Raw genomic sequence first — 24,434 nt, 5'->3', positions numbered from 1 at the left:
TTTGAGCACTTAGCACAAAAATATCATATTCCTAACACTGATTTTTTTAAATACCTACGTATAAGACATTTCCTTAGCAGTCATCATGAAGGTATTAACACTGGTGATACGCAGATAGCGTCTATTCATAAGATTAAATCTAAAATTACGAGGTATGCTTATGGCTTGATAGATTCCCAATTCTCCTTCCACAAATCACAACCGTTTAGAAGTTGGGAAAAAGACTTGGATGGTACTTTTGAACCTAAACAATGGGAATCCGCTCTTAAAACAGTGCACCTAGCATGCAAATGCAGTACACACTATGAAGCAGCAATGAAGACGTACTTACGATGGTATATGACACCTGATAGGTTGCACAAGATATACCCTACAACGTCACAGTTATGTTGGAGAAACTGTGGTCAAATAGGTTCCTTATTACATACGTTATGGGAGTGTCCCGTTCTTCGGAATTACTGGGAGGAAGTGTTTCGCATCTTGTCTTCCACTGTGGGAACCACCATTCTTAATAAAGCTCATATAGCATTATTATATTTGGATCTAGGGGAACTACCTCTAAATAGTAGAATACTAGCATGCAAGATCTTAGTAATAGCCAAGCTGGTGATTACCAGACATTGGAAGGAGGTGGTGGCTCCTGCAGTGGAGGAGATGATATCTGCTATAAACACTACTTGGCAATATGAGAGAGCATTAACCCCCTCTATCTTATCGGCAAAATATCTAAAGAATGTTTGGCAGTTGTGGTCTACTAACATAATTAGCAAGTAACCTTATAAAACCAATAGGCAGACAGTTTTACAAATGTTATTGGACATAAATGCCTCATACTCATAGACACTGTAACACAATGTAAATCAAGATATCGCTGATCTAGTCAATATTGTTCTTGTCGACCTTTCTTTTCCTTTTTATGTGTGCTTTTATTGTTCTTTTTGTTCTGTCTGTTTTAACTATACTTTATTAGTGTATCAAGGGATATATACACCAGGGCACCATAGAATCTAACTAATTGAGGAGATGCATGCATTATACACTATATATTAAGGTGTTTAATTATTAGCAAAGTGTTGGTCAAGTCACATGTCAGTGGCTATAAACACTTATGTACTGAAATTCCAGGTTGTTACATCTTAGTGGATGTCCGGAATTTCATTTATAATGTAAAGAATGTAAACCTTGCTTTACTATCTGAAACTTATGAACAGGCCAATGGTGTTTTTTTTTTTTTTTTTCCTTTATTGATATGGATATCCCTGCGGCTGCGTCCGCTACTTTTGCTTTATATTTGTCTGAAAAATTAATAAAAACTATTGGATTTAAAAAAATGGGAAAAGTTGTCTTTTGCCGAGATATTTATCTCACCCAGCATAGTTAAATGTAAAATGACACCCCAAAACACATTGCCCAACTTCTCCTGAGTATGGCGATACTAGATGTGTGACACTTTTTTGCAGCCTAGCTGGAAAAAGGGGCCCAAATTCCAAAGAGCACCTTTAGTATTTCACAGGGCATTTTTTACACATTTTGATTTCAAACTACTTCCCACACATTAGGGCCCCTAAATTCCCAGGGCAGTATAACCACCCCACAAGTGACCCCATTTTCAAAATAAGACACCCCAAGGTATTTCGTGATTGGCATAGTGAGTTCATGGAAGTTTTTATTTTTTGTCATAAGTTAGTGGAATATGAGACTTTGTAAGAAAAAATAAAAATAAAATAAATCATCATTTTTCGCTAACTTGTGACAAAAATAGAAAATTCTAGGAACTCGCCATACCCCTCACGGAATACCTTGGGGTGTCTTCTTTCCAAAAGGGGCCCTAATGCGTGAGAAGTAGTTTGAAATCAAAATGTGTAAAAAATGCCCTGTGAAATCCGAAAGGTGCTCTTTGGAATGTGGGCCCATTTACCCACCTAGGCTGCAGAAAAGTGTCACACATCTGGTATCGCCGTACTCAGAAGAAGTAGGGCAATGTGTTTTGGGGTGTCTTTTTACATATACCCATGCTGGGTGAGAGAAATATCTCGGCAAAAGACAACTTTTCCCATTTTTGTATACAAAGTTGGCATTTGACCAAGATATTTATCTCACCTAGCATGGATATATGTAAAATGACACCCCAAAACACATTCCCCAACTTCTCCTGAGTACGGCGATACCACATGTGTGACACTTTTTTGCAGCCTAGATGCGCAAAGGGGCCCAAATTCCTTTTAGGAGGGCATTTTTAGACATTTGGATCCCAGACTTCTTCTCACGCTTTAGGGCCCCTAAAATGCCAGGGCAGTATAAATACCCCACATGTGACCCCATTTTGCATAGAAGACACCCCAAGGTATTCAATGAGGGGCATGGCGAGTTCATAGAATTTTTTTTTTTTTGCCACAAGTTAGCGGAAATTGATATATTTGTTTTTTCTCACAAAGTCTCCCTTTCCACTAACTTGGGACAAAAATTTCAATCTTTCATGGACTCAATATGCCCCTCAGCGAATACCTTGGGGTGTCTTCTTTCCAAAATTGGGTCATTTGTGGGGTGTTTGTACAGCCCTGGCATTTGAGGGTCTCCGCAATCATTAAATGTATGGCCAGCATTAGGAGTTTCTGCTATTCTACTTATATTGAGCATACGGGTAATAAGATTTTTTTTTTTTCCGTTCAGCCTCTGGGCTGAAAGAAAAAATGAACGGCACAGATTTCTTTATTCGCATCGATCAATGTGGATGAAAAAATCTCTGCCAAAAAAAAAAAGGAGGGGAAAGGTTTCTGCCAGGACATAGGAGCTCCGCCCAACATCCATACCCACTTAGCCCTTATGCCCTGGCAAACCCGATTTCTCCATTCACATCAATCGATGTGGATGAATAAATCATTGCCGGGATTTTATTTTTTTTATATACAAAGTGTTTGCCAAAGTATAGGAACACCGCCGCCTTCTCAGCTCATATGCCTCGGCAAACGTATCTTTTACTGCAGAGGAGAAATCTCGTCTTGCAGCGCCGCATACACCGACTTTTGTATAATCTGACAGCAGCGCAATGCTTCTGTCAGAATGCACATCAGTGCTGCAGCTAGTCGATCGGTTGGTCCACCTGGAAGGTAAAAAAAAAAAAAGAAAAAACCAGGCCGCAACGCAATAAATTTATAAACTTTATAATAACATTTGAACAAAACATATAAACTTTATTTAACTTTTTGAACAGAACGTTAACTTTTTTGCTTACCGGTGTTTTTTTTTTTTTTACCTTTATAGGACAAACCTCTCCTTCCCCATGGGACAATGTGCAAAGCGCAAATCGCCCAAAGATGTGGCGAAGTACATTATGCACTTTATCCCAGGTGAAAGGAGAGGTTTGCAGCAGCTGTGAGTGAAAGGGCCCTAATAGCCTGTATGCCTGTCCTGTGAGATGCAATCCCTATGCTAAGTGTACCTGTGTGTGGTACTTCCGGAAACACTCCCCTAAGCATAGGGCAGGGTGGTCAGGGCAGTCAGGACAGAAATAGCGGGTGTCACGCCTTATTCCACTCCTGCTACAGACACAACATCTTTTTCGGGGTGACGGTTGGGTTGAGGTTGCAGCAACGACATTGGGGAAATGTTGCTCGTGTAGACGGCTCACTACACTGGTGGTTGGGGCTACGGAACCTCCTGGATACAGGAGGTTCGCGATGATCTCTTCCTGAAATTTGAGGAAGGATCCTGTTCTCCCAGCCTTACTATAGAGAACAAAACTATTGTACATCGCCAATTGAATCAAATATACAGACACCTTCTTATACCAGCGTCTGGTGCGTCGGGAAACTAAATAAGGAGCCAACATCTGGTCATTGAAGTCCACCCCTCCCATGAGCGAATTATAGTCGTGGACTGAGAGGGGCTTTTCAATGACACTGGTTGCCCGTTCTATTTGTATTGTCGTGTCTGCGTGAATGGAGGAGAGCATGTAAACGTCACGCTTGTCTCTCCATTTCACCGCGAGCAGTTCTTCGTTACACAAGGCAGCCCTCTCCCCCCTTGCAAGACGGGTGGTAACGAGCCGTTGGAGGAAGCCCCGGCGACTAGGTCGCGCGGTGCCACAGCAGCCAATCTGTTCTAGGAACAAATGCCTGAAGAGGGGCACACTTGTGTAAAAATTGTCCACATAAAGATGGTACCCCTTGCCAAATAAGGGTGACGCCAAGTCCCAGACTGTCTTCCCACTGCTCCCAGGTAGTCAGGGCAACCAACCGGCTCCAGGGTCTGATCTTTACCCTCATAGATCCGAAATTTGTGGGTATAGCCTGTGGCCCTTTCACAGAGCTTATACAATTTGACCCCATACCGGGCGCCCTTGCTTGGGATGTATTGTTTGAAGCCAAGGCGCCCGGTAAAATGTATAAGGGACTCGTCTACGCAGATGTTTTGCTCAGGGGTATACAAATCTGCAAATTTGTTGTTGAAGTGGTCTATGAGGGGCCGAATTTTGTGGAGCCGGTCAAAAGCTGGATGGCCTCTGGGACGGGAGGTGGTATTGTTGCTCAAGTGCAGGAAACGTAGGATGGCCTCAAATCGTGCCCTGGACATAGCAGCAGAGAACATGGGCATGTGATGAATTGGGTTCGTGGACCAATATGACCGCAATTCATGCTTTTTGGTTAGACCCATGTTGAGGAGAAGGCCCAGAAATTTTTTTAATTCGGAAACTTGGACGGGTTTCCACCGGAAAGGCTGGGCATAATAGCTTCCCGGGTTGGCGGCTATAAATTGAGTGGCATACCGATTTGTTTCTGCCACGACTATGTCCAAGAGCTCCGCAGTCAAGAACAGCTCAAAAAATCCCAGTGCCGAACCGATCTGAGCTGTCTCAACCCGAACTCCAGTCTGGGCGGTGAAAGGGGGAACTAATGGTACGGCTGAAGTTGGGGACTGCCAATCAGGGTTTGCCAGCACCTCAGGGACTCTAGGGGCTCTACGGGCCTGTCTGTGCGGTGGCTGCGACGGGGGAACTATTGCACGTGCCACCGTACCAGCTTCAACTTCCCTTCTGGTGCTCGCCACTTCACCATGATGTACGGCAGTGCTGGTACTAGGTCCAGGGTGGGCTGCGCTACTGGTGTATGCCTCACCATGTAATCCGACAGTGCCAGCCCCACTCTGCTGCCCTTGAAGCGGATCCTGCGCAACCTGTGGTCTAGCGACAAGGGGCCGGGTACGCCTGGTGCTATTAGGGACCTCAACCTCCTCGTCCGAACTTTAGGTCAGACTGCCACTGCTTTCTACAGGTTCATATTCTGACCCGCTGGATTTGTCAGATGAGGGTTCCCATTCCTCATCCAACTGGGTCAGAAGCCTGTAGGCCTCTTCAGAAGAATACCCCCTGTTTGACATTTGGACTTCTAAATTTAGGGGGTATTCCCTGAGACTACAGAAGAAAAAAAGCAAGCCTGTCATAAAAAAGGGAGGCTAGCGAAGTACCGGAGGCCGCTGCGATTGATAAAAAATATCAAAACTGATATTTTTATCGCCGCAGATCTTGTAAAGTGATTGTGCAGTGATCAAAAAAATATATTTTTTTTGTCACTGCGGTGGGGTGGGCGTGGGTGAACGCATGTGTGGGCGACCGGTCAGGCCTGATCGGGCAAACACTGCGTTTTGGGTGGAGGGCGAACTAAGGTGACACTAATACTATTATAGATCTGACTGTGATCAGTTTTGATCACTTACAGATACTATAAAAGTACAAATGCTGATTAGCGATACGCTAATCAGCGAATCAGTGACTGCGGTGCGGTGGGCTGGGCGCTAAACGATCGCTAACTACCTAACCAAGGGGCCTAAACTATCCTAAAACTATCAGTCAATTCCAGTGAAAAAAAAAAGTGACAGTTTACACTGATCACTTTTTTCACTAGGTGATTGACAGGGGCGATCAAGGGGTGATCAAGGGGTTAATTGGGGTGATGGGGGGTGATCTGGGGCTAAGTGTAGTGTTTGGTGGCTACTCACTGTGATGTGTGCTCCTCTGCTGGAACCAACCGACCAAAAGGACCAGCAGAGGAGCAGAGAAGCCATTTAACACCTTATATTTATAAATATAAGGTGTTAGATGGCTTGTGATTCGGTTTTTGAAAATCATCAACCTGCCAGCGACTATCATTGGCTGGCAGGTTGATGACGAACTTGTCCTGTAACTTTTGCCGGCCCGCGATGCGCATGGGCGGGCCGGCTTTGAGCGAAATCTTGCGTCTCGCGAGATGACGCGTATATGCGTGACTCTGCCTGCAGCTGTCGCCTCCGGCGGTCCGGAGGCGGTTAAGGACCAGTTCAGGTCTGAAGTCACTTTGTGGGCCTTACATAGTGGATACCCCCATAAATGACCCCATTGTAGAAACAACATCCCTCAAGTTACTTAAAACCGATTTTACAAACTTTGTTAACCCTTTAGGCGTTCCACAAGAATTAAAGGAAAATGGAGATCAAATTTTAAAATTTCACTTTTTTGGCAGATTTTCCATTTTAATCCAATTTTTTCTTTAACACATCGATGGTTAACAGCCGAACAAAACTCAATATTTATTACCCAGATTCTGCGGTTTACAGAAACCCCCCTACGTGTGGTCATTAGCTGCTGTATGGGCGCATGGCAGGGCGCAGAAGAAAAGGAACTCCACATGGTTTTTAGATGCCATGTCCCATTTGAAGCCCCCCTGATGCACCCTTACAGTAGAAACTCCCAAGAAGTGACCCCATTTTGGAAACTAGGGGATAAGGTGCCAGTTGTATTGGTACTATTTTTGGGTACATATGATTTTTTGATCATTCATTTTAACACTTTATGTGGCAAGGTGACCCCAAAAAATTGGTTGTTTTAGCACAGTTTTTACTTATTTATTTTTACAGCGTTCACCTGAGGGGTTCAGTCAAGTGACATTTTTATAGATCAGATTGTTACGGACGTGGCGATACCTAATATGTATACTTTTACTTATTTATTTAAGTTTTACACAATAATAGCATTTGTGAAACAAAAAAATTGTTTTAATGTGTCTATGTTCTGAGAACTATAGTTTTATAATTTTTTGAGAGATTTTCTTATGTAGGGGCTCATTTTTTGCGGAATGAGGTGACGGTTTTATTGGTACCATTTTGTGGGACATACACCTTTTTGATCAATTGGTGTTGCACTTTTTGTGATGTAAGGTGACAAAAATGGCTTTTTTTGATATTTATTTATTTTTATTTTTATGGTGTTTATCAGACTGGTCTATCATGTGATATATTTATAGAGCCGACCGTCACGGACGCGGCGATACCTAATATGTCTATTTTATTTAATTTTTTCTATTTTTAACTTTTTTTTTATTCCTTACTTAGGGAATTTCTTTTTTTTACATGGGAAACTTTTTTTTAAATTTTTTTACACTTAATTTTATTTATTTTTTTACACTTTTCGTCCCCCATAAGTTCATACAAGACCTCTGGGGGACATTTACTTCACTTTTTTTTTTTTTTTTTTACTGTTGATTTCTCCTGTAACTGGGGCTAACATAGTAGCCCCAGTTACAGAAGAAATACACCCCCCCAGAGAGGCTATACAGCGATGTACAGCTTCAGTGCAGGGCTGATCGAGGTCTCTGAAAGACCTCACACAGCTCCTGCACTCTCCGGTCCCGGCACGGAACAGGAAGCGCATAGGGCTTCCTGCTCTGCATACACAGCGCTCGGTGAGAGACACCTGGGCACCTGGGCACTGTCCCTGCCTTATCTCTGGGTTGCCCTGCTGTCACTGACAGCGGGCAACCCGATCAGCAGCTGCACGATTAGCGTGCAGCTGCAGTTTCTGAATGGATGTTCTGGAACGTCCATTCAGAAATAGAGAACCACCTCCCGGACGTTTAGTCTATGGGCGGACGGGAGGTGGTTAAGGAAAAAAAATATTGACCCATTTTTGCCGCTATAATGAAGTACGAAAACAAGGTTATTACCACATAAAGTGACACATGTCCGATTTGCAAAAGTAGGCCTGGGCAGGAAGGTGAAAACTGGCCTGGGGTAGAAAGGGTTAATGTATGCAAGTAAGCCTCTGGGACCAACGGGGGTGTTGTTCTTACACCTAGAGGCGCCTCTTTTTCTGCACCCGCCACGTCCATTTCACTGTCATTGACAGGGTCAGGTGTGATTACGTCTTCACTGCCTGGTCCTGTCAATCAAATTGAAAAGGGCGTGGCAGGTGCAGAAAGGAGGAGCCTCTAGGTAAAAAGGCAACACCCCCGTTACTCCTGGAGGTTCATTTGCATATAATAAAACATAATTTTCTCAGCAGTGCGGGCACATATCAACATGGGACTAACATAGATGCCTTCAGCTGCCAAGCGCACATGTACCAGGTCAGCCGGTGTCACAGGTACCAATCTGCTGACAGATGCCCTTTATTCTTGTGATTCCAACTGATAGGACGAGGGCAGTCTGAGCTCTAGATCTATGAAGTGATCTACTTCATAGGGTCCATTTATACGTTCGCATGTTGGGTCCGGATCCGTTCCGCAATTTTGCGGAAAGGGTGCGGAGCCATTCATTTTCAATGGGGCCGGAACTATGTGCTGTCCGCATCTGCATTTCCAGATCCGCACTTCCAGCCCCGAAAAAAATAGAACATGTCCTATTCTTGTCCGCAATTGTGGACAAGAAAATGCATTTTCTATGACCGTGTTCTATGACAACGCTGCGGACCGCAGCGTTGTGCGGTCCACGAATTCACGGAACGCACATTGCCAGTGTCCGTGTTTTGCGGATCCGCGATTTGCGGACCGCAAAACACATGCGGACGTGTGAATGGACCCTTATACTGGTATTACTACTGTGACCTGTAACTGACTATAGTGGTAATTGAAGGGTTAAATAAAGCAAGCCATATGCTATGTAGTGAGGAGTTTTATAAAGAAATGCTATTTGATCTGGACCAAGGACATCAGTCAAGTATGTTTGCAATAGCCGATATAGGGAACTGTTTGTACTCAGCAACCTTGTATATGTAAACCACACCTGTTAATGATTGTTAGAATGAATGTATAGAAGACTGAGAGAACACAGATAAAATTAGAGTTATTTGTAGTGACACTAGAAGCGTGTATCTGTGTCTCTTTGAAATATACTCTCCGGACGTCCGAAGGGAAAGCAGGGTGCAGAAGAAAGACCCTTTCAGTAATATGAAGGTGTGACAGGCTTTGACCTGAAACATGGAGGAGCTGCCTTGATGCACGTTATTATCTCCTCCAGTGTTTCCTCTTCTTATCTCCAGTAATTGTATTTTACATGGGATTTTCTATGATTTTACATAGGTTCATCTTCTTTCCATTCAGGTTCCTACAATATAGGATCCGCTCAGCGTATATCTCTTATATAAGATCATTCTCCTGATTTACCCTTCAAGGATGCATACGGATGGGGACAAGATGGCAGAGAGTATAATAAATCTCACCCTAGAGATCCTCCTCCGGCTTACTGGAGAGGTGAGAGATTCTGATGATGTCACATTACATCATCTTCTCTATGTTACTAACAGATGGACATGACTGGAGAGTTGAGGGACTCTGGAGATGTATGGAGTGATATTTATTACTGCGTCTCTCCATAACCAGGAATACACAGTAGTGAAGAAGACCTCTAGTGAGCATTGTCAGGCCCCGGTATCTGAAGGACGGGGAGGAATCCTGAGCCCAATATCAAGGCCAAGACCTCACATCCTGGAACATGAGAATGTCAACAGAGAGAAGATCCTAGAGCTCACCAACAAGATCCTTGAGCTGCTGACTGGAGAGGTGACATCACTGGGAATGCTGGGACATTATACAGTAACACTATGAAGGGATCTGGGTGATGACTGTATCATTGTGTTGTCAGGTTCCTATAAGGTGTCAGGATGTCGCCATCTATTTCTCCATGGAGGAGTCTGAGTATTTAGAAGGACACAAAGATCTGTACAAGAAAGTCATGATGGAGGATCACCAGCCACCAAGTAAAAGACATGACTAAATACACATATCTTCTCACTAGTTATATGTAAGAAATTAATTGTCACCGTATGTTTTTCCTGCAGTTAAAGAAGAGAGAACAACTCCCAGTCCTCTGCTTCTACAGGATGAGAGATGTCCCAGTCCTCTTCTACAGGATGTGAGATGTCCCAGTCCTCTTCTTCTACAGGATGGTTCAGAAGAACATCAAAGCATTCCATATGATGATCAGATAGATGGAAATAAGGTCTCATGAAAGGTTCCCTATGATCTGTAGAAGTGCTGTGAAGATCTTGTGTTCAGTCTTGTTTTATAAACCAGTATTATATGTTTTATCCTTGTATAATGAGAAAGGTAGAGATGGCAGGATTACAGCGAACTATAGACCTTACATGTCGTCTGGATCTTCTCAGTTTTCTGGTCTGTAGAGACTGCTGTTTGGAATCAGAAAACAATTAGATGCATATATACAGGAGACCTTCAGATATTTTTTGGGTCAGACAATGAAACATGGCACATGTAGATCCACTGTGTCTTTTGAACAGATTTGACATGATTCTGCTCCAAAGTGTGTTAGATAAGTGACCCCCTTCCCTCCACTTTATCACCTGTACAGGGACGTGGACTTTGTTGCAGGGGAACCACTAGGCTGCTGCACTTGAAGTAGTTTCTGTACAAGTGACTGGTGACCCACGGGGTCAGGAAAGGCAGAATACATGCAGTCTGATAAATGGTCCGTTGTCAGGGCAAGCAGCTCAGGATCAGAACGGAGGTCACGCAAGGGTCAGGCCAGGTCAGACAGCAAAGGGTCCAATCTAGAAGTCGGGCAGAAGTCTGTACACAGAACAGGCAAGCAAGCTTTGCAGGAAACTAGCATACTAGAACCTATTGATTAGGCTCCTTTCCATGGTTTGTAGATATTAGAGTCCGTGCATGCCGGCCCTATATGAGCCAGAGATAGTGTGTGCACACATGACCTATGGGCAGAGAAGGTCATTATCGGCAGGAAGCAGGCCTCAGCTTGTGTGGGAGGACAGAGTTATTCCAGCAGCCGGGACCACTGGGAAGGGAGAGAGGGATGTCTGTGGGACTGGACCACCGGAGCCCTAAAGCTATGGAGCAGGTAAACCAGGCAGCAGGCGTGCCCACCAGCAGGAAGGAGAGGAGCTATAGGCATGGACCACTGCCATAGCAGATAACTCTGCTGTCATTTCATCACTTATTGTCATTGTAATTAATGATCTTTTCTGGTCACATCAAACCTTCCACACGACTTCTCCATCAGTCTGCTGACTTTTACCTTTTCTGTTTCACAGCTTTTAAATCTGGGTAAAGATCTGAACAATATTAAGGCTGAAGATACATATGTGAGGGGCGATGAGCAGATCATAGAGGACATTCCCACCGATAACCACCCAGGTGAGTAGTAACCACTACATAAAGCAGAGAAGACTCACAGATTCTGCTCCTTCACTGGCTACTGATGACTCCTTGTATAGTCAGGTAGTGGTGGCAGTTTGGGGGTCACATATTGTACTTTCTGACAGGTTTTCCTTTATTAGCACACAATTGTTACCGATACCAGGTGTCCCACAGTATTGATCAGAAGGTTGGGGTTATCACCCATTCTTCTAACTTCTATGAACCCTCTTTCCGTAGTACTTAGAGGCTTTACTGACACTTCAGAATTTTTGGAAATAGGAAAAGCCTTATGGTAGAGCCGAAATAAAAAGAGCCACCAATGAACAGTAGCAGCTGCCTGTCTGACCATAAAGATCTTACAATGTTCTGCCCTAAAGAAGTAATCATAGGAGGACAAATCCCCAGTGGTCAGTGACAGCTTGCCGGCCATTCTGCTCACCCCTTCCTGCTAAAGACTTCAATGCTATACCCCACTCTCCCCAGGGGCTCTGACCAATCCCAGTATATGGGGCCCCAAAATAACTCATGGCAGCTGTTAATTGGTCCATTGTTGTTACCTCAGAGAACACAGTCACAGTCCTGGTCTGACAACATATAGGATTATTGTATGTGCAGAGAGGTTTTATAGGGGAGCAGTTCTCCATTTGCCTTACACCTTGTGTTATCGGGTTCTAGAAATAAATTGTAAACCCAGTGGTGTCCTAGTATCACACCCAAACAGGGAGGGGGGAATTGTGTAATCAATATTGGAGCCACCTATAAACTGTATCTAGTAGTTCAAAAAGTAATACATTCTTTGAATGTTGGTTTGCATGAAAAATTCATTTTCAGTGGAATAATACAAGTTTTGATGCAAATACAGAGCGACCATTATTAAAAATCCATTAAAGGGAACCTGTCATCAGAAGTGGCTTATTTATTTATTGTATTCATGTTCTGCATTTATATAGCGCTACTATATTCAGCAGGGCTCTACAGACATTAGGATCACTGTCCCCAATGGGGCTCGCAGTCTAAGTTCCCTATCAGTATGTCTTTTGGAGTGTTATTGACCTATTTACATGTCCCCATTGTACAAGCTGCCAGCTTTCAGAAACTGGTTTTGTTCAATTTGACAATCAGGTTGTTTGTAGGAAAATAGCTCCGGTAGTCACTGGGGCGTACCGCTGGATGAGGCGAGACACAGCGTCATCTCCTCTATCCTCCCCAACTTACTCTCACAGAGCTCTGCTGGCTTCTTGATGTCAGCTCCTGGCAATGCGAAATCTCGCACAGCAGAAGACATTGGCAGGGATCTTGACATTTGCTGACTGTGGTCCCAGCATCTCCTGGGCAAACACAGTGATTGCTTGAAGCCGGGGTGTATACATATCTGCGCGCTTCACATGTCAGGATCCTGGTGCCAGAACAAGGTCTTCTGTGTCTGCGTGAGATTTCTCACTGCCAGGAGCTGACATCAGGAAGCCAGCGGAGGTCTGCAAGAGCAAACTGGGCAGGATAGAGGAGAGGACTCCGTTACTCGCCTCATCCAGCGGTACGCCCCAGTGACTCCTGTTTGATGACATCAGGTACATTTTAAAAGTGGGTTTTTCCTACAAACAACCTGATTGGTTTTGTTGAATTTGGCAGCTTGTACAGTGGGGACATGTAAAGAGCTCCATAGGCCACTTCTGGTAACAGGTTCCCTTTAATGGAATTTTAATAATGGCCGCCCCTTTATTTGCGTAGAAACAGTTATAAACAATTTTCACTGGAATAATAAAAGTTACGTTTTCGTGCAAACCAACATTCAGAGAAGAATTACTACTGGATGCAGTCTATAGGTGGCTGCAATATTCATTACACAATTTCCCCCTCCCTGATTGGGTGTGAAACCCAGGACACCACCGGTGTAGGATTTATGTCTAGAACCCCGATAACACTCGGTGTAAGGAAGAATGTGAATTATACAAATTACTTGAACGTGGACATGACAGCTTCATTAATCTCTGGACTCCTGGATTATGCAATTTTGTGATTTTTGTTAATTTTTTGGCCCCCTGTTTGAGTTTTATTTTTCTTTGTTTAGTAGAGGACCTCATCAGAGGACTGCATCTGGTATTCTTGATTGATAATATGATGGGGATAGTGGAGGTGGACATCTTGCTTGCTCCTCCCTCTGCCCTCCCCTTTCATGGGCATGGTGGGGGAGTGATTATCTGTCCTTTCTCTGCTGTCCCCTTTCCTCTATAGGGGTCACCATTTTATGTTGATAATAGTGGACTGATGATGTCCTGAGATTTGGGGAGAGGATCTATGACACGCGATCTGTGCGCCGGATTCCTCTTTCCCTAACTGGTAGTGAGGGTCCCTCTGACTCATCTCGGGGGGACCTCCTCTCCCAGGGGATATTCCTCTGCCTTTATATCCCTTATAGATCACAATGGTTAGCGGCTCTTGTACCTTTGCTCCTCCTCTCGTGTGTGTGTGTTGGGGGGGGGGACACTTGACAGTGCCCCAAGTACTTTTTCCCCTCACCCATGACAGCACCCATGCGACTAGGTCCTTCCACCCAGGACAGGGAACCTGAAGAGATAAAATGGTTCACACCCCCACCACACCTTAGTTCAGGTTTCCTGTCCTGAGGGATGTACCTAGGGACCTTTTGCTCCTAGCTTGGGTTCACACCCTAGGGCTGGGGAAGGTCTGGGTGTACGCACTGTGAAGGGGCCTATCCCATGTAGCGTTAGCCTCCTCAGGGAGCAGTTCATCAAGTCTGCCTTCCTCCTGCCTCCTCCCAGCCTCTAGTAGAGCCGTTGTGGCCATGTTCAGATGGCTTCCAATTCAGTCTGGCGGGGTGCCCGGCATCCCTTCTCAAAGATTGCGACTGGGAGCCAATGCGCGTTCTGAGCATGCACTTGGGGGCGGGAGGCGGTATGCTTCCGGCATCATGGGGTCACTTCCTGCTGAAAGAGGAGGCACCTTTTGCCGACTGGATTAGGCATTTGGGCCTAGTGTTAAAAGGAGGCCAAGGCGCGCTTATAAATGGCCACTAGAGAAGGCAGCCAGCTCTCTTTGCGCACTGAGTGCTGTGCTGGATTCGGTGTCTGGATACAATGTCGGAGCCGAGTGATTCAGGACGCGCCGACACCTTGGAACCCTCGAGGTCCACCAGACCTGAGGAGTGGAGAAGTTACCTCTACATGTGGTGAGAGAGATCCTCTCCTAATATTTATTGATTGTTTGCTTTTGTTGGTATAGCTAGTAAAAACACCTAAGAAGTCATCTAAGCATAAAGAATGTAGTGGATGTAGAGTAGCTTTACCAGCATCTTATGTTAGACCACTATGTCAGGATGTGTGGATAAATTGGTTCTGGAAGAGTCACAATCTTTATCTAAAAGTATTAAGGCTTTGGTGAGATCACAAGTTAAATCATCTCTCAAGTCCCTGAAAGGGCCGGTTACAGTAGAAAGACTGATTCTGAAAACTCTGGGGAGGATGATGATTTAAATTCCAGCCATAATATCTCAAATGATTTATCGTCTTCGGAGGAGGATGCAGGAGGGACGACCCTGTTTCTGGGTGAAGATACTGAACTTTTATTAAAGGCTGTTAAAGCTACTATTCAGTCAGGATGTAAAACAGCCTAAATCAGTAGCTGATCAAGTTTTTGAGGGACTGTATCCTAAACATCATAGAGTATTTTCAGTGCATAGAAATATGGAAGCTCTTATTAGAAAGGAGTGTAAAAATCCTGATAGAATTTTTTTTATACCAACTACAGTCAAGAGAAAGTATCCCTTTGAAGAATCTGTATCTGAGGTATGGGATAGGGCCCCCACAGTGGATGCACCAGTTGTTAGGCCTGCTATTGCCCTTTCTGGGTCTCTAGGTCTTTAAAGGGCTTCTGTCACCCCCCAAACAGCAATTTTCAGTATTGGACTTAATATAATTGCTAATGTACGCAGAGTCCATATATACCCCTCTTACCTCTGGCTGTGCTTTAAATTCTTTAAAAATAGTACTTTTGTGATATGCAAATTTCTTCCCTACCAGCAAGTTGGGCGGTTACTTGCTGGTAGCCGCCGCATCCTCGGTCTAAAAAAAACGCCCCCTCCTCCACTTGATTGACAGGGCCAGCAAGCGCTCTCCTCCTCCCGCTGGCCCTGTCTGCAGCTGAAATCCCGCGCCTGCGCTGTCTTCTCTTCCGGGTGTAGGGCTGACGTCATCGGCGCAGGCACACTGAGGAAGGAGCAGCCAAGCGAGCGTCCTTCTCTCAGAGCGCCTGCGCCGAATGAGGACCGGTACGGCGCAGGCGCGGGATTTCAGCTGCAGACAGGGCAGCGGGAGGAGGAGAGCGCTTTCTGGCCCTGTCAATCAAGTGGAGGAGGGGGCGGCTACCAGCCAGTAACCGCCCAACTTGCTGGCAGTGAAGAAATTTGCATATCACAAAAGTACTATTTTTAAAGGATTTAAAGCACAGCCAGAGGTAAGAGGCGTATATATGGACTCTGCATACATTAGCTAGCAATTATATTAAGTCCAATACTGAAAATGTTTGGGGGGTGACAGAAGCCCTTTAAGGTTATGGTTAGATTAGCTTGAGTCTCATATTAAGGACAAGACTCCTAGAATTACTTTTTTCTCGTCCTACCTTCCTTAACCACTTCAGCTCCCCTAGCTTAAACACCCTTAATGACCAGACCACTTTTTACACTTCTGCACTACACTACTTTCACCGTTTATTGCTCGGTCATGCAACTTACCACCCAAATGAATTTTACCTCCTTTTCTTCTCACTAATAGAGCTTTCATTTGGTGGTATTTCATTGCTGCTGACATTTACTTTTTTTGTTATTAATCGAAATTTAACGGAATTTTTGCAAAAAAACATTTTTCACTTTCAGTTGTAAATTTTTTTTTTAAAAACGACATCTATATATAAATTTTTCTCTAAATTTATTGTTCTACATGTCTTTGATAAAAAAAAATGTTTGGGTAAAAAAAAAATGGTTTGGGTAAAAGTTATAGCGTTTACAAGCTATGGTACAAAAATGTGAATTTCCGCTTTTTGAAGCAGCTCTGACTTTCTGAGCACCTGTCATGTTTCCTGAGGTTCTACAATGGCCAGACAGTAGAAAAACCCCACAAATGACCCCATTTCGGAAAGTAGACACCCTAAGGTATTCGCTGATGGGCATAGTGAGTTCATAGAACTTTTTATTTTTTGTCACAAGTTAGCGGAAAATTATGATTTTTTTTCTTTTCTTTTTTTTCTTACAAAGTAATTCCACTAACTTGTGACAAAAAATAAAAACTTTCATGAACTCGCCATGCCCATCACGAAATACCTTGGGGTGTCTTCTTTCCAAAATGGGGTCACTTGTGGGGTAGTTATACTGCCCTGGCATTTTAGGGGCCCTAATGTGTGAGAAGTAGTTTGAAATCAAAATGTGTAAAAAATGCCCTGTGAAATCCGAAAGGTGCTCTTTGGAATGTTGACCCATTTGCCCACCTAGGCTAAAAAAAAGTGTCACACATCTGGTATCGCCGTACTCAGAAGAAGTTGGGCAATGTGTTTTGGGGTGTCATTTTACATATACCCATGCTGGGTGAGATAAATATCTTGGTCAAATGCCAACTTTGTATAAAAAAATGGGAAAAGTTGTCTTTTGCCGAGATATTTCTCTCACCCAGCATGGGTATATGTAAAATGACACCCCCAAAACACATTCCCCAACTTCTCCTGAGTACGGAGATACCACATGTGTGACACTTTTTTGCAGCCTAGATGCGCAAAGGGGCCCAAATTCCTTTTAGGAGGGCATTTTTAGACATTTGGATTCCAGACTTCTTCTCACGCTTTAGGGTCCCTTTTTGGCACAAGTTAGTGGAAATTGATTTATTTTTTTCTCACAGTCTCCCTTTCCGCTAACTTGGGACAAAAATTTAAATCTTTCATGGACTCAATTTGCCCCTCAGCGAATACCTTGGGGTGTCTTCTTTCCAAAATGGGGTCATTTGTGGGGTGTTTGTACTGCCCTGGCATTTGAGGGTCTCAACAATCATTAAATGTATGGCCAGCATTAGGAGTTTCTGCTATTCTCCTTATATTGAGCATACGGGTAATGATATATATTTTTTTCCGTTCAGCCTCTGGGCTGAAAGAAAAAATGAACGGCACAGATTTCTTCATTCACATCGATCAATGTGGATGAAAAAATCTCTGGCAAAAAAAAAAAAGGAGGGGAAAGGCGTCTGCCAGGACATAGGAGCTCCTCCCAACATCCAAACCCACTTAGCCCGTATGCCCTGGCAAACCCGATTTCTCCATTCACATCAATCGATGTGGATGAATAAATCATTGCCGGGATTTATATATATTTTTTTTATATACAAAGTGTTTGCCAAAGCATATGAACACTGCCGCCCCCTCAGCTCATATGCCTCGGCAAACGTATCTTTTACTGCAGAGGAGAAATCTCGTCTTGCAGCGCCGCATACACCGACTTTTGTTTAATCTAACAGCAGCGCAATGCTTCTGTCAGAATGCACATCAGTGCTGCAGCTGGTTCATCGGTTGGTCCACCTGGAAGGTAAAAAAAACAAAAAAGAAAAAACCAGGTCGCAACGCAATAAATGTATTAACTTTATAATAACATTTGAACGGAACATATAAACTTTATTTAACTTTTTGAACAGAACGTTAACTTTTTTATCTTTCAATAAATCTTTATTGAATTTTGCATAAATCAAAGAAAACAATATTCAAAGGAATCGTACATATTACCCACATATTGGGTCATATTATGTTAGTATGTAAAGTATTCGCAGGAGCAAGATATTAACATGTACTCCATTAATTACATTTTTATAGCACTTGGTATAACCTCAGTACATTCCAATGGCAATGTCTAACAAAGTAACAAGGGAAACAAACCAAAGCAAAGGAAAAAATAAAAAATAAAAGGAAGGAATATGGCAGAGATTGTAAAGAAGGCCAAATCTGTAAGGTGTACATCATAAGCGGTATACCGTACAAGCATTTCAGTGTGTACTCAATTAGCACCTATGTCATAGTTTAATAGTGACACTTTGTCAATCCCTGGATGGGTTATTTCATTGCGCCCACTCTTTTTCAAATCTGCAAAGCGCAAATCCCTTGTGTGCAATCATTTTTTCAAAAGACCTAGTAGTATCTACTGAATTGATGATTTCCTGTACAGTCGGGATAGTTATGCTTTTCCAATATCTAGTTATAGCTAATTTTGTGGCCAGGAACAAATGCATAGCTATGGTCCTAAATTTATACGGAATTTCCGCAATGTTAACAAAAAGTAAAGCCAAAGCCGGGTCCCTGTCTAGCTTGCGTCCAGCTACTTTTCCCACTAGTTGGAAGATGCTTGACCATAAATCATTTAGTAAAGGACAGCTCCATAATATATGTATCAGGGTCCCCCTACCACCACATCCCCTCCAGCACAGCGGCTCCAAGCCAGGATAAATACGGCTCAGTCTCAGAGGAGTAAAATACCATCTGAGTAGGGTTTTCGAGTAAGCTTCAAGATGTGATACACATTTCAGTCTTTTAGTTGCGTAGGTAATAGCTGTGGACCACTGCGCTGGGGGGATATCGAGGTTCAAATCGTGCTCCCATGCGGTGATGGGCGATGTTTTTACAAAGGAGTTTTTGTTGCCCAGGAACGTATAGAGAGGACGTATTCCCTTCCACTTGGAATGTGGCAGGTTCCATTGGTTTAGGAGCTCAACGTGTGAGTAAACTTCAAGCTTAGGGTTAGTAGCTAAAAGGTGGCGAATCCTCAAATACTTATAAAATTCACATTTGTGTATATTAAAGCGGTTTTGCAGATTCTCGAAAGAGTCTAGGACCCCCATCTGTAACAAGTCAGCAACTGTTGCCACTCCTCCTTCTCTCCATTTCTCTAAAGAGAGATCAGGAATTAAGCATTGCAGCACCTCTATAGGTGAAATTTTCGCTATGGAAGCGGTCATTCCACGACCTCCACTGTGATATTTTTTCCAGAACTTTAAGGAAGTGGCGAGTAAATACGGGAGGGACTGCGACGGTAGTTCCTTGAAAAGGGAGGCTAACAATAATGCCTTTAAGTTATGGGTTGGGACAAGGGACTGCTCTATGTGTACCCAATGTTTGGGATTATCAGCGGCCCACCACTCCTTGAGTTGTCGAACTCTAGTGGCCAGATAGTAATCATAGATATTCGGGAGATTTAGGCCGCCCACTTTCTTAAATTTGGACATAATTGATTTAGCAATGCGGGGTGGACCCTTTTTCCAAATAAACCTATTCAGTAGCTTAGTAGCCGTGTTAAAAAAGGAGTTGGGGAGGTCTATTGGGAGGATTCTGAACAAATAGAGCTTAGGGAGCACATGCTGTTGGAAGGCTGCTATCCTGCCTAACCACGAGAGCTCACTTTTCGCTATACTGTCCAGTTCTTTTTGAAGCTCTAAGAGGAAATTGGGAAAGTTTGCATCATATAATTTTGGTATAGTAGGGGTAAGTTGAACCCCAAGGTATTGGACTCCTGTAGTCTGCCAATCCCAGGGATAAGTCTGTTTTAGCTGGTTTAGAGTATGGTTGGGAATGAAAAGAGGAAGGGCTTGGGATTTACTCTCATTCAGTTTATAAAATGATAACGATCCGTAAGTGTGAATGATCTTTTTCACTTCATGAAGGGATAAGGTTGGGTTAGTTATGGAAAGGATTATGTCATCCGCATACAATGAGAGGGTGTGTTGCCTGTCACCTATCCGGATTCCTGATATATTCTCATTCTGTCTGATAGCCTGCGCTAATGGCTCCAGGGATAGAATAAAAATAAGGGGGGAGAGGGGGCACCCCTGCCTTGTACCATTTGAGAGATTGAAAGGGTCTGACAGCACCCCATTGGTTAAAACACGGGCAGCAGGGCCCTTATATAGTGCACCTATAGCTCTGATAGTGGCATCAGGGAAGCCTAACTTTTGGAGCACCGAGAAGGCAAACGACCAGTTCACTCGGTCGAATGCCTTCTCGGCGTCCAACGTGAGGAACACCGCAGGAATTCGCTTTTTGTTAACTCTATCAAGGAGGTTCAATACTCTTCTAGAGTTGTCAGTGATCTGCCTCCCCGCGACAAAGCCAATCTGGTCAGGGGCGATCAGGGATGGGATAATCTCCGCCAATCTATTCGCAAGTAATTTGGCATAGATTTTAAGGTCAGTATTGAGGAGGGAAATAGGACGGAAGTTTTGGGGGACAGTCGGTTCTTTTCCAGGTTTAGGCAAAGTGACGATAGTGGCTTCCAGCATCTCTTTAGGCATATAACCATCTGACATAGTCCTCGCTAAGGATGAGTAAAGATGCGGACCCAGAATCTCTGTAAAAAGCTTATAATAGGAATTGGACAAGCCGTCCGGTCCAGGACTTTTATGATGGGGTAGCTGCTTGATAATACGCAGTACTTCCTCTAGCGTGATGGGCAAACAGATTTTAGTTTTTTGCTCTTCAGACATGGAAGGCATTGATAGGGAGTCAAGGAAATTACCAATGACATGGTCATCAGGCTGAACCACCTCGTTGTTATCAGCTAGATTATATAAATGCGAATAAAAGGACATGAACCTATTCGCTATCTCTTTTGGATCATATAATTTGTGAGTTTTGGAGGGATTCCAGAGAAAAGCGATCCGGGAATTCTGGACTTTACGTTTGATTCTATTGGCTAGTAGTTTCCCTGCCTTATTTGCTTGAGAGTAATACATAGCTTTGGTTTTTTTCAAGGACAGTTCATATTTATGCAGCATGTGCTCCCTTAGCTGAGCCCTGAGAGAGCATAGCTCTTCCGAATAGCTAGGAGTAGGTGATGCTTTATTCAGAATCTCCAGTGCACGGATTTTATTTAATAGGTATGTAATGAGGTGCTCTCTTTTCTTTTTAGCTCTGTGCCCAAGTTTAATAAAAATGCCCCTTATATAGGCTTTGTGTGCTACCCAGGTGATAGATGGGTTAACTACTGAGCCTACATTATTTTGAAAGTATTCAGACAATGCGACTTTCACCTCTGCTTGACATTCCAGGTCAGCTAGTAAGTATTTATTTATTCTCCACGTCGAGTTCGGAGGGCGGTTATATTGTTCTGAGAATGTTACTGAAACGGGAGCATGGTCTGACCATGATATCGTTCCGATGTCTGAACTAGTGGTGGACGAGAGGGAGGCTCTATCAACCAACACAAGATCTATGCGGGAATATGACATATGTGAGGGAGAGAAATAGGTGTAGTCACGTTCTGTGGCATGGTGTAGGCGCCAAATGTCGTATAAGGCCAATTTGGAAAGAAGGCTCATTAACGTGTTAGGATTCCTTCTTGTGAGGGAGGAGGAGTCCACAGAAGCATCAGGGACCAAGTTAAAATCTCCGCAAATAAGGACCCTTCCCTGTTGAACGGACTGGACCTTATTAAGGAGTCTCTGGAGGAAACGTTGGGAGTGTGTATTGGGTGCGTAAAGACTTACCAAGGTGTATAGGATGTTGTTTAGATAACAGACGTGAATGATGTACCGCCCTCCGGAGTCGACAGTAGAGGACACGGCAGTGTACGCCACAGTATTTTTGATTGCAAGCAATACCCCTCTTTTCTTCTTGGAACAATGAGCCTGGAGAATAACTGGAAAACATCTATGTTTAAGGCGGTCAAAATCAGCAGCTATTAAATGTGTCTCTTGGGCACAGAATATGTCACACTGCAGGGAGAGGGCCTCCCTCCACATCAGGTTGCGCTTGTGAGGACTATTCAGCCCCCTTACATTGAGAGTGCTAAGCTTTAGTACCATTTGTAAACAATGACGCTATTAAAGAAAAAATACCCTGAGGTGGAGGGAGGCACAACCCCAACAGCCGAGGACACACACAGTTACACATAGTATAAAGTAGTACTCTGCCAAAAACATAAAAAAGGGTTAGAACCGAGATGTAACATAAAAACAATGACTGAGAAGTCACAACACAAAGTAAGGCACTAGATTGCGCCTTCTCCCTTATTGGGGAAAAAGTCCTGCCAAAAGCCAGAACAGAGGATAATAGGACTGCTGCTCCAACATCTAGAAGCAGAAAAAAGGGTCCCCTTTAATATGCTTTCTTGCGGCGTCTATTCTCCACCACCTGCCACTCTCCAGATCCATGGTGACGTCTAGGAACATTAAGGTCATGTGTGGGTTCCACAGTAATGTTCCATGAAGCAAGGGTTGCTTTTCCTTCAGCCACTGAACGGATAACTACCATGGAGCCCTCCTTGTGAATTAAAAGCTTAACCGGGAAGCCCCATCTATAAGCAATAGAATGTGCTCTCAGAGCTGTAGTAATGGGGGCAAGAGACCTCCGAAGCTGTAGTGTCGCTGCTGAGAGGTCCACAAATAGCTTAACCCCTTCATATGGGGCAGGGAGAGACTCCATTTTCCTTGCAGCCATGAGGAGATGCTCCTTAATGTGAAAAAAGTGCACTCTTGCCAGCACATCTCTTGGAACATCATCCGGCAGGTGCTTAGGCTTGACGATCCTGTGAGCCCTGTCAATTATTAAATCACGGTCTGTGCTGTTAGGCAGAAGCAAACAAATTAGCTTTTGTATGTAACCTGCTAGTTCGGATGCGGCGATCTCTTCTGGGACCCCCCGCAATTTAAGGTTGTTCCGGCGGGTACGGTCCTCTAGGTCCGCCATCTTAGCTTTAAGTTGATTGACCTCTTCAGAGAGAAGCTCATGAGAGTCGATTAAAGTGTTATGAGAAGTGGCAAATTCGCCCATCTTAGTCTCCACGTGTACCATCTTATCCCCCAGCTCTTTAACTGTAGCCTGGATCGGGCCTATAGATTTTGCTATCTGTGCAGTAATAGAATGATGAAATGCCAGAAGCATGTCTTTTAATAGGGTTCCAGAGGCCGGCTGGTCTGATGTCTGCAGATTCTGCAGAGCCTCATGAATAGAGGGAGAGCCCGGCTGATCCCCATGTGAAGAAAAACACTCACCAGAGTTGCTGGGACCGCGATGTCGTGGCCGCTGTTTATCAGGGCTTGCGGTCGGCGAGGTCTGAATGATGGCGTTCTCAGGAGGAGCGGGAAAACCTGCGTCCGTCATTCCCTGCTGTTTGTGTGAGGCCGTTGCTGAATGAGACTCCACAGGAGAAGCGCTAGCAGGAGACTGGTAATGCTGTGATTGGTAATGCTGGGGACCGGGCGGGGAGAGCGATCCTGATGAGGAGGAAGGGCTAGAGCCCGTTGTGCTGCGTGCTCCATCCCCACCGGCGCCATCTTTAGTCTTCTCCTGGACAAGGAAAAAGTCCAGTTTGCCTTGCTGTTTCAGGCTCTTCTTGCCTCTGGTCATCATGGAGGCATACAGGGACTAGGAGGAACAAGCCAGCGGCAGTTAGGTGGATGCAGAAGGGGATTAGCAGGTCTGTAAAGCTTTCATGGAGCAGGAGCTCAGGTTCATGCTTCCATCTCTCTCTGCTGCTTGGCCACGCGCCTCAACGTTAACTTTTTTGCTTACCGGTGATTTTTTTTTTTTAACCTTCATAGGACAAACCTCTCCTTCCCCATGGGACAATGTGCAAAGCGCAAATCGCCCAAAGATGTGGTGAAGTACATTATGCACTTTGTCCCAGGTGAAAGGAGAGGTTTGCAGCAGCTGTGAGTGAAAGGGCCCTAATAGCCTGTGTGCCTGTCCTGTGAGATGCAATCCCTATGCTAAGTGTAACTGTGTGGTACTTCCGGAAACACTCCCCTAAGCATAGGGCAGGGTGGTCAGGGCAGTCAGGACAGAAATAGCGGGTGTCACGCCTTATTCCACTACAGACACAACATCTTTTTTGGGGTGACGGTTGGGTTGAGGTACCAGCAACGACATTGGGAAAATGTCGCTCGTGTAGACGGCTCACTACACTGGTGGATGGGGCCACGGAACCTCCTGGATACAGGAGGTTCTCGATGATCTCTTCCTCAAATTTCAGGAAGGATCCTG

General features: G+C 44.3%; 1 protein-coding gene across 1 annotated transcript in view; it reads left to right on the top strand.

The window, feature by feature from the left end:
* Positions 1-24,434, top strand: part of LOC120999331 (gastrula zinc finger protein XlCGF26.1-like) — a 1,147,325-nt gene that overhangs the window by 327,467 nt on the left and 795,424 nt on the right. The window contains exons 6-7 of the mRNA XM_040430199.1: positions 10,085-10,245; positions 11,315-11,417. Coding sequence (XP_040286133.1) covers positions 10,085-10,245; positions 11,315-11,417 — 264 coding nt within the window. The remainder of the gene's footprint in view (positions 1-10,084; positions 10,246-11,314; positions 11,418-24,434) is intronic.

The sequence above is a fragment of the Bufo bufo genome, chromosome 4, assembly GCF_905171765.1.
Source record: "Bufo bufo chromosome 4, aBufBuf1.1, whole genome shotgun sequence".
Classification (NCBI taxonomy): Eukaryota; Metazoa; Chordata; class Amphibia; order Anura; family Bufonidae; genus Bufo; species Bufo bufo.
This window is presented reverse-complemented; position numbering and strand designations above follow the sequence as displayed.